We start from the raw sequence: 16,202 nt of genomic DNA on the forward strand, positions 1-16,202 counted from the left end.
GTGTGTTCCTCTGTGATCTGTGCTAGCTTGCATGCTCCTGCTCTGGCAGGGGGGTTGGACTCGATGATCCTTCCAGCCTCTAATATCCTGTGATATTGCAGTAGTGTAGAATCATAGAATCAGCCAGGTTGGAAGAGACCTCCAAGATCATCCAGTCCAACCTAGCACCCAGCTCTATCCAATCAACCAGACCATGGCACCAAGTGCCCCATCCAGGCTTTGCTTGAACACCTCCAGGGGTGATGACTCCACCACCTCCCTGGGCAGCCCATTCTAAACTTCCCTCACCAAGCAGCGGTTACAAAGAACAAGCTTCAGAAGCACCATGAATCTGAGGGCTGGGGAGGAGGAGGAAGTGATGGGATTGCTGTGATGTTTGCTCTGCTTCCTCTTCTCCCATGACAGTGCACACTGAGAAGCCAATGAGTTGCTTAGCTTGTGATGCACTCCAGTCCATACCTCAGTTTCTGCTGTGGAGTGCCTTAGGAGGGGAACTGCTGATCAAGGCAGTGTTTCCCTCTTCTGTTGATGCAAATATCACCTGGGACAGTGCCAGAAGTGTCGGTCAAGATCTCAAGATATTGAAGCTGATTGTTCACTGATGTGTTCCAGAATGTTTCTGGGAATTGCAGTTGGACTGACTGCTGTGAAATTCCCTGGCTCTTCCTCTTCCCTTTCAAAACAAGCTCACAAAAAACAAAACCCCAACAAAACCCCCAAGACATCTGATAGCTGATAGAGAAGTGAAACTATTGATGGGAATTCTCTATGTGCCAGCTGCAGTTTGCCTGGGCTTCTTGTGTGTGTGTCCTGGAAACTGGACAGCTTGGATGAAGCAGAACAATTCTCTGAACACTTGTTCTTTGCCTTGAGTTTATGGGGTTGTTTTTTCATCTATTTTGGGCTGACACCTGGAGAGGTTTTGAATTAAAGCAGTGAGCAGGAGCTTCCTGAGCAGAGTTCATAGGGATCAGTGAGAAGGGCCCACTGCCCTGTTTTACAGATCTCTGGCTGTCTTAGTCCTTTGAGCAGCAAAAGAATTGGGGCAGTGTTGTGTATGTGAATGCTGTTTCTGCACTTTTGAACCTCGTGGCTGTCATCTTCAGTGCTCTGAGAAAACTTCTCTTTGCTTAGGGTTGGTATTTTAGGGATGCCACTGGAAAGATGACCCATGCCTATATGTAGGACATCTCTGCTAGCATGTGACTCTGTGTGACCCCTCTATTATCATAGGATCATAGAATCAACCAGCTTGGAAGAGACCTCCAAACTCATCCAGTCCAACCTAGCACCCAGCCCTAGCCAAGCAACCAGACCATGGCACTAAGTGCCTCAGCCAGGCTTAGCTTGAACACCTCCAGGGACAGCAACTCCACCACCACCTCCCTGGGCAGCCCATTCCAATGCCAGTCACTCTCTCTGCCAATAACTTCATCCTAATATTGAGCCTGTATCACACAACCTGAAAAATGCAAGTATCATTGAGTAGTTTCATGTGGAGGCTCTTAAGTATTGCCTTCTGAGCTGCTGTTGAAGTGTTTGTGAGCTGTATGTGATTGACGAGCTCTTATGTGACCATCCCTGGTCTAGTCCTACCCAACACTGCATGACACAGGAGTTTGTAAGTTAATTACTGTTTCAGTTGAAGTATTTATCCTACCAATGGTATCTTGAATCATAGAATCAGTCAGGGTTGGAAGGGACCACAAGGGTCAGCTTGTTCCAGCTCCCCTGCCATGGGCAGGAACACTCTACCCTAGATCAGGCTGCACACAGCCTCAGCCAGCCTGGCCTTAGGCACCTCCCTGGGCAACCCATTCCAGCCTCTCACCACTCTCATGCTCAACAACTTCCTCCTCACCTCCACTCTGACTCTCCCCACCTCCATCTTTTCTCCATTCCCCCCACTCCTGGCACTCCCTCACAGCCTCAAAAGTCCCTCCCCAGCTTTTTTGTAGCCCCCTTCAGATCCTGGAAGGCCACCAGAAGGTCACCTGGGAGCCTCCTCTGCTCCAGCCTGCACAGCCCCAACTCTTTCAGTCTGTGCTCACAGCAGAGCTGCTCCAGCCCTCTTGGATGTGTACTGCTGTGGAGAACATTGTAAAAGCTTATACTCTGCTGTTAAAATAGACCAACTAATGTGTAATACAAGGGAGGAGTTATTTGTACTCAGTGTCATGTGCTGGGCTTGCAACCTGTCAGAGGGTTGCAGAAACACATTAGTGTGGGAGTTAAGCCTCTATGAAAATGAGTGGGTTTTTTTTACTTCTGATAGAACTTTTGAATCCTCAGGCTGGAGCAAAACCTTTAACATGGTCCAGGAGTTTTGTTGGTGTTTTCTCTGTGGATCCTGGGCAAAAAAATAAGCTGGGGATGTGTTTGTTAGGGCTGAGAAGGAAGTTAGCAGTGCATTCTTCTGTATCTGTTGCTCAATGAAGGGCTAACCACAGAAACATGAACGTGCTGGTTTTGTCTAGCAGATCTTAGTACCAGGCTCTCTTTGTTCAGGGCCTTCAGTGTCTTCACTTTCTCTTTATGTTCATTTATAGTGGAGTAGGTGTTGGGTTGCTGCAGCCTGCTGAAGTTTCAGAAATGGCAGCTGAAATGCTGTGGTTTAGATGTGGCTATGATACTGTCACGGCCAGGGCATGCTACCCATGGGATACCCAGGGGATTGTCCTGGGAATCCAGGGGTAGAACGGTGAGGAAAGAGAATGCTGTGGTTCCTGATGAGCAAGAAGAAGAGAGAAGTGTTGATAGTGGCTGTAAAGGACCAGAATGTAGCTCAGTTCAGCACTTGTGTCTGTGCCCTGTGTGATGGCTTTTGTGCTGTGCTATGACTAGTTCCATGTAAGCAACACCACCTTATTTGCCTCTGGGCTAGGAGCATCCATCAGTCAGTTGAACACTTTAAGAACCCTGACAGGCAATGATGTAATAGAATTATAGAATCAACTGGGTTGGAATAGACCTCCAAGATCACCCAGCCCTGGCCAGTCAACCAGACCATGGCACTAAGTGCCTCAGCCAGGCTTTGCTTCAACACCTCCAGGGATGGTGACTCCACCACCTCCCTGGGCAGCCCATTCCAATGCCAATCACTCTCTCTGACAACAACTTCCTCCTAACATCCAGCCTAGACCTGCCCTGGCACAACTTCACACTGTGTCCCCTTGTTCTGTTGCTGCTTGCCTGGCAGAAGAGCCCAACCCCACCTGGCTACAGCCTCCTTTAAGGTAGTTGTAGACAGCAATGAGCTCTGCCCTGAGCCTCCTCTTCTGCAGGCTGCACACCCCCAGCTCCCTCAGCCTCTCCTCACAGGGCTGTGCTCCAGGACCCTCCCCAGCCTTGCTGCCCTTCTCTGGACACCTTCCAGCACCTCAACATCTCTCTGCAGTGGAGAAGCCTAGACCTGGACACAGCACTCCAGGGGTGGCCTGAGCAGTGCTGAGCACAGGGGCAGAAGAACCTCCCTTGTCCTGCTGCCCACACTGCTCCTGAGCCAGCCCAGGATGCCATTGGCTCTGCTGCCCACCTGGGCACACTGCTGGCTCAGGTCAGTGGAGGATGTGAGCTCCTGGGAACTTTGAAGTTTTTTCATTATCTCTGAGACTCCAGAAGAGCTTCCTGAACCAGAAGGAGCTTGCTGCTTCCATTGCTTGCTCTCTTGTTGCAACCTCTCCTGCTGTCTCCAAGAGAGTTAATGTGGGCTTTTTTGGGTAATGATCCAGACACACACACACACACACACAGACACAGTCTTGGAGGAAAAAACCCAAGCATTTGGTGGCATCAGTGTCAGTTTTGTTATATCCCTCAGTGTGGCCAGGATTATGCTCCCACTTTCTCAAGTGTCTTCATAAAAAGAAAAGACCTTCATTGGAGCTTTCTTTCACTGTTGGCATAAGGTTGCTCTTTCATTCAGCTTTCATAAGTGTGATTTAGATGATATTGGTTCCATCCCCTGTAGGAAGATGGGAATGTTACATTTTCATATCCAACTGGAATGGTTTACTTCTGTGTTTTCTGCTGTTAGCAAACACTGCTTTCTTGTAGGAACAAGCTTACTCCTGCTGTGTCAAAGGGTGGGTTGTACTTTCACCATCCTGAGAAGGAGGTAATAGAGCTGTCAGTGGGGACAGAGGGTGGATTATAATCAGAGTAGTCTAGGGCTTCAATTGTTGGGAGCATCTGAGCTGTGACTAAAGGTTTATGCCAGACTTTGTCTTGCTTCTTTGCTGCTGGAGCTACTGCCCATGAAGAGCTTTAAAAAGCAGCTTAGAAAAGCAACTACTCACTCCTGTGTTTCTGTATTTCAAGGGAGGGCTTCTGAAGTGGCTCAGGATAAAGGAGATATATTGACTGCTTGCCTGGGTTTTGCTGAAAACAGTTCTTGTTCTTTAATAAAATGATTCAAAGTAGTTAAAACAGACTGGACTTGAGGAGAAAGAGAGTATAAATAAATAAAAGATGGGGTGAGATTGAACAAGGCCAAGAGCAGGGTCCTGCACTTTGGCCACAACAACCCCAAGCAGCCCTACAGGCTGTGAACAGAGTGGCTGAGAGCAGCCAAGCAGAAAGGGAGCTGGTGCTGCTGGTAGAGAGTATCTGAAGCTGTCAGCAGTGTGCCCAGGTGGGCAGCAGAGCCAATGGCATCCTGGGCTGGCTCAGGAGCAGTGTGGGCAGCAGGACAAGGGAGGTTCTTCTGCCCCTGTGCCTAGCACTGCTCAGGCCACCCCTCGAGTGCTGTGTCCAGTTCTGAGCTCCTCAATTGAGGAGAGATGTTGAGGTGCTGGAAGGTGTTTGGAGAAGGGCAGCAAGGCTGGGGAGGTGCCTGGAGCACAGCCCTGTGAGGAGAGGCTGAGGGAGCTGGAGGTGTGCAGCCTGCAGAAGAGGAGGCTCAGGGCAGAGCTCACTGCTGTCTACAACTGCCTGAAGGGAGGCTGTAGCCAGGTGGGGTTGGTCTCTTCTGCCAGGAACCCAGCAACAGAAGAAGGGGACACAGTGTGAAGTTGTGCCAGGGCAGGTCTAGGCTGGATGTTGTTAGGAAGTTGTTGTCAGAGAGAGTGATTGGCACTGGAATGGGCTGCCCAGGGAGGTGGTGGAGTTGCTGTCCCTGGAGGTGTTGAAGCCAAGGCTGGCTGAGGCACTTAGTGCCATGGTCTGGTTGATTGGGCAGGGCTGGGTGCTAGGTTGGCCTGGATGATCTGGGAGGTCTCTTCCACCCTGGTTGATTCTACAAAAAGGTCAAAGTGAAATGGGTGTCAACACCCATCTATGTTTTTTGTTTCCTTTTATTTCCTTCAAGTATGAAGAAGATTGTTACCTGTGTTCAGAAAACCAGTTTTTTTTGGATTTGGGTATAACATACAGCCCAGTAAAAGCTGTTTTTATCTTGCAAAGCTCCTCTTAAAACTTGTATTAAGGAGTAAAGTTAAAGCTGTGGAGGGCTGTCTTTTTTTCCCTGCTGAGTGTAGTTCTGTTTGTTTGGTTTCCAACCTGTTTATTGCAGTCTGTCATTACTGAAGTGTAAGCTGTAGCATTTTGGGCATAGTTCTTACATGCCAAGATAAGGAAGGTTTGGAGAGTTTTCTGGGAGGAACCCTTGGCTGGGTCTCCAGGTGCTCCTGGGCTATCTGTGATATTTCATAACAAAGAGACTCTGCTTCTTGCCAGCTTCCACCCACAGGGTCCTGCCTCTTCCTGGCACCTAACTGCTCTGGAGGAAGGGTGGAATAGGCTGGGATCCTGGATGACACGATGTCTGAGATTTCACTTCCATAGAATCACAGAATCAACCAGGTTGGAAGAGACCTCCAAGACCATCCAGTCCAACCTAGCACCCAGCCCTATCCAGTCAACCAGACCATGGCACTAAGTGCCTCACCCAGGCTTTTCTTGAAGACCCCCAGGGACGGTGCCTCCACCACCTCCCTGGGCAGCCCATTCCAATGCCAATCACTCTCTCTGTGAAGAACTTCTTCCTAATATCCAGCCTATACCTCCCCTGGCACAACTTGAGACTGTGTCCCCTTGTTCTATTGCTGGTTGCCTGGGAGAAGAGCCCACCCCCACCTGGCTACAATGCCCCTTCAGGTAGTTGTAGACAGTAATAAGATCACCCCTGAGCCTCCTCTTCTGCAGGCTGCACACCCCCAGCTCCCTCAGCCTCTCCTCACAGGGCTGTGCTCCAGGCCCCTCACCAGCTTTGTTGCCCTTCTCTCAACACCTTCCAGCACAACATCCTTCTTGAATTGAGGGGCCCAGAACTGGACACAGCACTCAAGGTGTGGCCTGAGTAGTGCTGAGTACAGGGGCAGAATAACCTCCCTTGACCTACTGGCCACACTGTTCCTGATGCAGGCCAGGATGCCATTGGCTCTCTTGGCCACCTGGGCACACTGCTGGCTCATCTTCAGCTTACTATCAGTACCCCCAGGTCCCTTTCCTCCTGGCTGCTCTCCAGCCACTCAGTCCCCAGCCTGTAGTGCTGCTTGGGGTTGTTGTGGCCCAAGTGCAGAACCTTGCACTTGGCCTTGTTCAATCTCATCCCATTGGCCTCTGCCCACCCATCCAGCCTGGTCAGGTCCCTCTGCAGGGCTCTCCTACCTTCCAACAGATATACACCTGCTCCTAGGTTGGTGTCATCTGCAGTAAACCAGCTCTTGCTGGATAGTTCTGTTGACCTTTGTCATGTCCCTGTGAGACCATATTCTTTATCTGTGCGAAGAGAAATTAAGGGTCCAGGTCTTGGGGTTTTTTACTTCTTAAGGGAATTTCCCACCAGAGTCTGGAGGGCAGAGAATCACAGAATCAGTCAGGGTTGGAAGGGACTACAAGGATCATCTAGTTCAACCCCCCTGCCATGGTCAGGGACACCCTAGCCTAGAGCAGGTTAGCCAGAGCCCACCTTCTAAGATGCACTCTAGAGTTTACATTGGTATCATCCTGAAAATGCTTAGCAGGCATCTTACTTGTTGGATCTTCTTGTGACAAGCCTTGACAGACTGCAAGACCAATAGTAAGGGAACCTCCCCTAAGGCAGGAGATGCTAATGCAGCAGCAGCAGGCCTTGGTATTTCTGCTGGCTGACTCATGTCCACTGCATACTGGACTTAAGAGAGGCTTCCAGTAACTCAGTTCTAATTGCCATAGCATTTCAGACATGAGAGTGGAAACCCTGGAATACAGTAGTGCAGGATGCTCAAAATGGCATCTTTGCTAGGACAGTCAGTTTGCAGGCAGAGTGCTCAAGATTTGGTACTTACTTGCCTAAGGGCAGGTGGTAAATCATGGCATCAACCAGATTGAACCTCCAGTCCAACCTAGCCCCCAGCCCTGTCCAGTCAACCAGACCATGGCACTAAGTGCCCCAGCCAGGCTTCTTTTGAACACCTCCAGGGATGGTGACTCCACCACCTCCCTGGGCAGCCCATTCCAATGCCAATCACTCTCTCTGCCAACAACTTCCTTCTAACATCCAGCCTAGACCTCCCCTGCCACAACTTGAGACTGTGTCCCCCCACTCCCTGACAGCCTCAAAAGTCCCTCCGCAGCTTTTTTGTAGCCCCCTTCAGATCCTGGAAGGCCACCAGAAGGTCACCTGGGAGCCTCCTCTGCTCCAGCCTGCACAGCCCCAACTCTTTCAGTCTGTGCTCACAGCAGAGCTGCTGCAGCCTCTGAGCATCCTCCTGGCCCTTCTCTGGACATGCTCCAGCATCTCCGCATCCCTCTTGTAATGGGGGCTCCAGAACTGGATGCAGTACTCCAGGTGAGGTCTCACCAGAGCGCAGTAGAGGGACAAATCTATCAGTTAATGTTCATGAAAGCTGTTTCTAAACAAACAGCCCCAAACCTTGGCTGGATCTGCCCTGCAGAACATCTTGCCAGCGAGCACTGTGTTAGTCAGGGGTGTGGAAAAAACTCGTACATCCTCGCTGACATCAGTGTGTTGGCAAAACCCCAGGTGTGGATGCAGCTGTGCCTGCAGAAGGGAACTTTTGTCGGCTTAGCTGATGTCGTTGGGGGAGGTGATGCAACTACACTAGCAGAAGAACTCTTCCCTTGGCATGCACTGTCAGTGTAGGAGGCTCCTCCAGCACAGCCACAGCAGTGAGGCTCTGCGCTGCCACTCAGCCTCCTGCAGCAGCTGCAGCTGTGAAAGAAAAGCCTCTGCACAAAAGAGGGGTCGCTCTGATTTGGTTTTTACAAGTAGTTGTCAACAAGGAGAAGAGCAGGAAGAATGATGGGGGTTTTACAGTTAAGTTTTAGTGTAAAATCTGTGTTTTCAGCTGTATGGCTTTAAGATGTCGCCGGCCTCTTGATGGTTGTCTGTGTGCCATTGGATTGCGGGGTTTGAGAGCTGCAGTATGCTCAACATCTGTGTTTTGTTAAAGGCCTGTATGGCTGCTGAAGGTATGAGACTCAGTGGAAGCAATGAAAACCCTTCTGTCTGTAAACTTTGGAAGGCAGCTGTAATCACATCTACATTCCCATCGTGCTTGGATGTGACCGCTCGCGCTAGAGTATCTTGTGTGGAAGCGTCTCAGAGCAGAGTGTTTATGGTTTACAGGAGGACAGAGTTAGGATCCCTGCTCTTTACACACACACATTTTCCTCTTGCTTTAGGCCAGCTGGTGACAACACTTCACAAAACTCCAGTTCTTTGTAATACAGAAACCCCAAGATTCCAAGGGAAAAACACTGTGAAATGTAAATGGAAAACCAAAGGTACTGAAACCAGGATAGAAGCTTTGAGTCACTAACAGTCGTGACCAGATAAGGTGAAGACTGGATCATGTATCTCACTTCTGTGGCAGCTGTAGGAAAGTGCATTTCATAGAATAAGTCAGGTTGGAAGAGACCTCCAAGATCATCCAGTCCAACCTAGCACCCAGCCCTAGCCAACCAACCAGACCATGGCACTAAGTGCCCCAGCCAGGCTTTGCTTCTACACCTCCAGGCACGGCGACTCCACCACCTCTCTGGGCAGCCCATTCCAGTGCCAGTCACTCTCTCTGGCAGCAACTCCCTCCTGACATCCAGCCTAGACCTCCCCTGGCACAACTTGAGGCTGTGTCCCCTTGCTCTGTTGCTGCTTGCCTGGGAGAAGAGCCCAACCCCACCTGGCTATAGCCTCCCTTCAGGGAGCTGCAGACAGCAATGAGCTCTGCCCTGAGCCTCCTCTTCTGCAGGCTGCACACCCCCAGCTCCCTCAGCCTCTCCTCACAGGGCTGTGCTCCAGGCTTTTCACCAGCCTTGCTGCCCTCCTCTGGGCACCTTCCAGCAGCTCAACATCTCTCTTGAATTGAGGAGCCCAGAACTGGCCACAGCCTCCCTTCAGGTAGCTGTAGACAGCAGTGAGATCACCAGAGCAGTTGTGCTTTTGATCACTGTGTGCGTTCTGAGAGCTGTGGAGGAGGGTTTGTTGAAGAGAATAGCACTGTGCCAGAGTGAGTTTGTTGAGTTTGTTGTGAACATGTTTTGAAACCAGTTGCTCCATCATTCTGCATTGCTTATAACCCTAAAATTAATTGCCTGGCATTACTGGAAGCTGGATGGTCTGACTTGAGCTGTTATAGTTAAAACCTGTCAGCGTTTCCATTACAGCCTTGCAGGGAGGGTTTAATCTTTTCCCCATTTTTAAATGGTGTCTGGAATAAGTTCTAGATGAGCACTTCAAGTGTAAAAGTTCTGGATGAAATCTGATGTTTCTCTAAGTCTTCACTTAAAAATAAACCAAACCTCTTCCAACCCTATGGCAGTGAAACACTGATCTTCAGTTTTCAAAGGTTAAATGGTCAGGAATATATTTAACTGGTTTGGACAATTTTCAGTTCAATTAAATTAGGCAACAAAGATGTTTCTACATAACAATTTCTTATTTTCTAGTGAGTGTTGCAGTTTGTTGTTCCAGGCTATTACTGCTGCTTAATAAGCTTTGCAATATGCCAGACAGAAACATTCCAGAACCTTCTAAGGGAGATGCAAAAAAGAAACACATCATTATCTTAGAACATCTTGATGTGAGCCATGCCTTTGTACTTCTATCCTGCTCACAACTTCATTCCATTTTCCCAAGGTTGTCTCCAAAGTAGTTTCACTTCCCTTGTGTCTTAAGGCTGTAGTTTCATGGAGTCTTTAAACTGAAGCATGCTGAAATCCCCTCTCTGCCTGCATGTTCCTGTTGCCTGCCTTGAGACAGCCAAAGCTTTTGTGCAGCACAAAACCACATGTGGTAAACTAGATCAAGGAAGAGAATTTTTTGGTTCAGGCTGTGGCTGCATAACTCTCTGTACTAGTCCAAAGAAGAGGATGGCATCAGGCTGGGAACAAGTGAGCCTGCACTGACAGCTCGCTTCATATTCCACCCTATTTCTCCCAGCACCCCCTACTATGCCTTCCCCCTGCAGTTGACAGGGTGGTTCTTCACTCTGGGCTTCTCGAGCTGTGAAGGCTCAGGCCTCCATAGGGCTGGCCTGCAGCCAGGTTTTTTAGTCAGTGGAGACCCTGTACTCAAAGGATGTTACTGTCAGCTTTAGTTCTTGATTTGTTAAAGCTTTCCTCTTGCAACACCACAGTCCTGTGTATTATTGAGTTTACCATCAGCAAGTTTGCTGATGACACCAAGCTGTGTGGTGCAGCAAACAGGCTGCAGGGCAGGGATCCATCCAAAGGGACCTGGACAGGCTGCAGAGGTGGGCACAAGCCAAGCTCAGGAGGTTCAACAAGACCAAGTGCAAGGTCCTGCAGCTGGGTCGAGGCAATGCCAAGCACAAATTCAGACTGGGCAGTGAGTGGCTGGGGAGCAGCCCTGAGCAGAGGGTCTTGGGGGTGCTGCTGGAGGAGAAGCTCAACAGCAGCCAGCAGTGTGCACTTGCAGCCCAGAGAGCCAAGCAGAGCCTGGGCTGCAGCAGCAGCAGTGTGGCCAGCAGGGCCAGGGAGGTGATTCTCCCCCTCTGCTGTGCTCTGCTGAGACCCCACCTGGAGTACTGCATCCAGTTCTGGAGCCCCTGGGACAAGAGGGATGTGGAGATGCTGGAGAGTGTCCAGAGCAGGGCCAGGAGGATGCTGAGAGGCTGCAGCAGCTCTGCTGTGAGCACAGACTGAAAGAGTTGGGGCTGTGCAGGCTGGAGCAGAGGAGGCTTCCAGGTGACCTTCTGGTGGCCTTCCAGGATCTGAAGGGGGCTACAAAAAAGCTGGGGAGGGACTTTTTAGGCTGTCAGGGAGTGGCAGGAGTGGGGGGAATGGAGCAAAGCTGGAGGTGAGGGGAGTCAGAGTGGAGGTGAGGAGGAAGTTGTTGAGTATGAGAGTGGTGAGAGGCTGGAATGGGTTGCCCAGGGAGGTGGTTGAGGCCCCATGGCTGGAGGTGTTTGAGGCCAGGCTGGCTGAGGCTGTGTGCAGCCTGCTCTAGGGTAGGGTGTCCCTGGGCATGGCAGGGGGGTTGGAACTGGCTGCTCCTTGTGGTCCCTTCCAACCCTGACTGATTCTTTGATTATAGTTTTGGACTGTGTCCTGCTGCACTGAACTCTCCCCGTAGATGATTCAGCCTGCTGTAGTGCAGATGCTCTGGGAGATTTGTGTGTTCCAGGTGGGGGTGATTGCCAGCAGGACAGCATTACCTGGAGAGCTGCACAGCCAGTGTTTGTGCACTTACCTTCTTCTGAAACTTACTTTTTTGACATGTTGCAGACTATTTTCCTTGACACTCCTGAAATGTCTCTTGACAGTCTCACAAACAGAGATCAATGATGATATGACAGTTCTGGTCCTCAAGCTGTCTGTCCTCCCCCTCCTAGCTTTGTAAAGACAACAGCAGTATTGTATGGAGAACTACAAGTCAGAAGGAAGACAAAAGAAGCTTCTAATTGATTTTATATTTTTGATAAGCTGAGGGAACAGCTCAGTCTTTGTGCCTGCCACCGTAACTCCCTCATGGCACAAGCTAGCCATGGTGATGTAAGCTTAGCTTATACCTGTTGGAACCTGGAGGAGCAATATCTCTGACTTGCTGTTCACATCAGATGCCACAATGAAGAGTGATAAAGTCCTGTCAGTGCTATTCAGCAGAGGTTCTGTGTCATTTGAGTGTGTGTCATGCACCGAGCCTGCTTTAGGTGGTGGTTGGGTCTGTTAGAATGTGCCTGTGAGTCCTGTCTGCAGGGTGGTGTGAAAGCAGGTGTGTGAAATCCATGAGTGATTACATACAGCTGTAACACAGGGCTCCAGATGGCAAACAGGCTACTGTAGACTGAGCTAATGTGCATGCTGAGTTTGCTCTCTATGGTTTACTCTAACGTGCTTTCTTTCCCTTTGCAGCAGTCCATTGTACCAGCCCATCCAATGGCTCCTCCTAGTCCCAGCACCACCAGCAGTAATAACAACAGTAGCAGCAGCAGCAACTCAGGATGGGATCAATTAAGTAAAACAAATCTTTACATCAGAGCACTGCCTCCAAACACCACTGATCAGGACCTGGTGAAGTTATGCCAACCGTAAGTACTACACTTAAATACAAGTTATGGCAACGTACCTTAAAAGCTTCTACTAGGTATAGGGATGGGAAATGAATGTCTGAATTAGAAGAGAAGGGAAACAGACTGGTAAATAGAAGATCTCATACTGTAGTACCATGGTGAGCTTCAGCATCCCTGATAGTCAGGGGGAAAGTGATCTTTGGCACCATGGAGCGGCAAAGAAAGCTGAAATATTGTGGTGCATGGAAGCAACCCATTGCTGTAGTTAAAAACATGATCATAGAATCAACCAGGTTGGAGGAGACCTCCAAGCTCACCCAGTCCAACCTAGCTCCCAGCCCTGTCCAGTCAACTAGACCATGGCACTAAGTGCCCCAGCCAGGCTTAGCTTGAACACCTCAAGGGACAGCAACTCCATCACCTCCCTGGGCAGCCCATTCCAATGCCAATCACTCTCTCTGCCAACAACTTCCTCCTAACATCCAGCCTAGACCTACCCTGGATCAGCTTGAGACTGTGTCCCCTTGTTCTGTTGCTGCTTGCCTGGCAGCAGAGCCCAACCCCACCTGGCTACAGCCTCCCTTCAGGGAGCTGCAGACAGCAATGAGCTCTGCCCTGAGCCTCCTCTTCTGCAGGCTGCACACCCCCAGCTCCCTCAGCCTCTCCTCACAGGGCTGTGCTCCAGGCCCCTCCCCAGCCTTGCTGCCCTTCTCTGGACACCTTCCAGCACCTCAACATCTCTCTTGAATTGAGGAGCCCAGAACTGGACACAGCACTCCAGGGGTGGCCTGAGCAGTGCTGAGCACAGGGGCAGAAGAACCTCCCTTGCCCTGCTGCCCACACTGCTTATGAGCCAGGCCACAATGCCATTGGCTCTCTTGGACACGCTGCTGGCTTCTATCTGCCAGCACCCCCAGGTCTCTTTGTTCCTGGCTGCTCTCAGCCACTCTGTCCCCAGACTGCCTGATGCTGCTGCAATCACAGATAAATGAAAATTAACACCAGAATGTGAAACTTGCTCTTAAGAATCTACAATAAAAAAATCTTCTCTATTCCTAACTGAGATAATCTCTTGGTACAAACTCCTCTGTGAATTACATTGTGCATTTGAATGCTTATCCTAGTTTCAGACTAATTTATGTTGTGTGTACACTCTTGTGCAATTTTATTTATTGTGAGAAATAGTTGATCCACATAAGAATCCTCTCTAGAGTTCCAAGTAGACTTGGCTTAGCAGAAGGCTTTCAGGCAGTGTTGTTAACAAGAGAGGTTTTTTTTTAGCTTGCATGAGTTTTTTTGGGTTAGTTATTCAATTTTAACAGCAGCCATGGGCTAGTTGATTGGATAGGGCTGGGTGATAGCTTGGACTGGATGAGCTTGGAGGTCTCTTCCAACTTGGTTGATTCTATGGTTGTATAAAAAGCCTGGATGAGGCACTTAGTGCCATGGTCTGGTTGATTGGCTAGGGCTGGGTGCTAGGTTGGACTGGCTGAGCTTGGAGGTCTCTTCTGTTCTATGAGACTGTGATTCTGTGATTGCCAAAGAACAGCTTGTAGGCCTACCTGTACTATGAATGCATGTATCCTTTTTAAAATGTTTGATGGAATTGTGAAAAGTTCTGAATTTCATAGCACATTTTTCTGGATTATTTTGGAATCAAAAAGTACTCAGCTGAATTTTCACCGTTCTACCTGTAGCCAAACACCCAAATCTTTCTTGAATGGAGAATCATGAGATGTTGAGGTGCTGGAAGGTGTCCAGAGAAGGGCAGCAAGGCTGGGGAGGGGCCTGGAGCACAGCCCTGTGAGGAGAGGCTGAGGGAGCTGGGGGTGTGCAGCCTGCAGCAGAGGAGGCTCAGGGCAGAGCTCATTGCTGTCTGCAGCTGCCTGAAGGGAGGCTGTAGCCAGGTGGGGTTGGTCTCTTCTGCCAGGCAAGCAGCAACAGAACAAGGGGACACAGTCTGAAGCTGTGCCAGGGGAGGTCTAGGCTGGATGTTGTTAGGAAGTTGTTGTCAGAGAGAGTGATTGGCATTGGAATGGGCTGCCCAGGGAGGTGGTGGAGTTGCTGTGCCTGGAGGTGTTGAAGCCAAGGATGGCTGGGGCACTTAGTGCCATGGTCTGGTTGATTGGCCAGGGCTGGGTGCTAGGTTGGCCTGGCTGAGCTTGGAGGTCTCTTCCAACCTGCTTGATTCTATAATTCTGTGATCTCTGAAGTACTTTAATTAGTTCTTTACAAATGCTTATCATTTTACTGGCAGGTTTTAGAGTAGTTTTTGGCTCCTTTTCCCCACAGAGAATCTTGCTAGGCTAAGAGCTAGTCTGCTGGAGTGCTTGATGTACAGGTGAGTGGAAAGGCTGCTCTGCATGCTGTAGGAGTGATACTGCTAGCTGACAGTAAGCAGTTTTCAGTGGAGATGTGGAGAAAGGTCACTGTTTTCTGTTTCATATGTTTTGACTGTTGTTAGAAAACAAAGAGAAATACCTCAGGGCTGAGGAAATAATGGTTGCAAAGCCATCATTGTCACTAGGAATTCCTGAAAGATCCCATCTGCACAGGCTTTCCCTCTGCTTGTCATGGTCTTGCATCATATACACTGTACTGGAGAGTTACCTTCAGCAGTGGCTGATGCAGAGAAGTGTTGCTTTGGTTAGATACAGCTCAGAATATGAGGTGGAAGAATCTACAGAGTTTCACGTGGAGGCCTGGTTAAAGAGTGGCTTTTAAGTGGCTTTAGTCAATGCATCCACTTCAGTTCTTACAACAGCTTGTTGTGCTAATTTGGGCTGGGTTTCTATTTTGATTAATTACTTTTGGTGAATCACTAGAGGGAACTCTTACCAACTTGCAGAAGTGTTGGGCTTGATTTCTTGTGGCACAGCTACATGTATGACATATTTACAAGCAGAGTTAGCAAGTGTTTACCACTCTTATGGACAAGTCCTGTCCTGGCAAGAGTGCAGTTTGCCAATATACATCTCTGCAAACACTGTTTCTGCCTTCATTGTTTCTTCTTTGGTTTGCTGTTAGCTGAATCTTTCCTCTCTTTTCCAAGATGAAAAGAGTATGTTGGAATTTTGTGGTGATGGCTTTCCTGGGAGTACAGCTCTTTTCAGACAGTGCTTCTGGTGTTCATGTGAGAAGGGAACCTGCCACCTTTCTGAACAGCTCATGACCTTGTTGCTGTCTACAGCTACCAGAATGGAGATCACAGCCAAGTGGGGTTGGGCTCTTCTGCCAGGCAACCACACAAGGGGACACAGTCTCAAGTTGTGCCAGGATGGATGTTAGGAGGAAGCTCCTGGCAGAGAGAGTGATTGGCATTGGAATGGGCTGCCCAGGGAGGTGGTGGAGTCACTGTCCCTGGAGGTGTTGAAGCCAAGGCTGGCTGGGGCACTTAGTGCCATGGTCTGGTTGATTGGCCAGGGCTGGGTGCTAGGTTGGACTGGATGATCTTGGAGGTCTCTTCCAACCTGGTTGACTCTATGATCCTACTCTGGCAGCAGGGCTGGACCAGGTGATCTGTGGAGGTACCTTCCAACCCCCAGCATCCTGTGATCCTGTCCCTTCCAGCCCCTGATATTCTATGATTCAAACTTGAGCCTGCTACTTCAGTTCTGCATTGGGAAGACAAATTTTTTCCTATCAGTTGTGCCAAAGACAGTAGTGTGGGGAAGAATAAGGTACCTATTATGTTTGTCATGGGGATATCTTCACAGCCAACTGAGA

At 49.5% G+C, this 16,202-nt stretch overlaps 1 protein-coding gene across 3 annotated transcripts in view; it reads left to right on the plus strand.

Moving 5' to 3' along the window:
- The window catches only part of RBMS1 (RNA binding motif single stranded interacting protein 1), a 205,834-nt gene that overhangs the window by 95,553 nt on the left and 94,079 nt on the right, over positions 1 to 16,202 (plus strand). For all 3 annotated transcript variants that reach the window (XM_064164280.1, XM_064164291.1, XM_064164303.1), the window contains exon 2: positions 12,319 to 12,494. In XM_064164280.1, the coding sequence (XP_064020350.1) occupies positions 12,319 to 12,494 (176 nt within the window). The remainder of the gene's footprint in view (positions 1 to 12,318; positions 12,495 to 16,202) is intronic.

Source organism: Pogoniulus pusillus, chromosome 2 (genome assembly GCF_015220805.1).
Source record: "Pogoniulus pusillus isolate bPogPus1 chromosome 2, bPogPus1.pri, whole genome shotgun sequence".
Classification (NCBI taxonomy): domain Eukaryota; kingdom Metazoa; phylum Chordata; class Aves; order Piciformes; family Lybiidae; genus Pogoniulus; species Pogoniulus pusillus.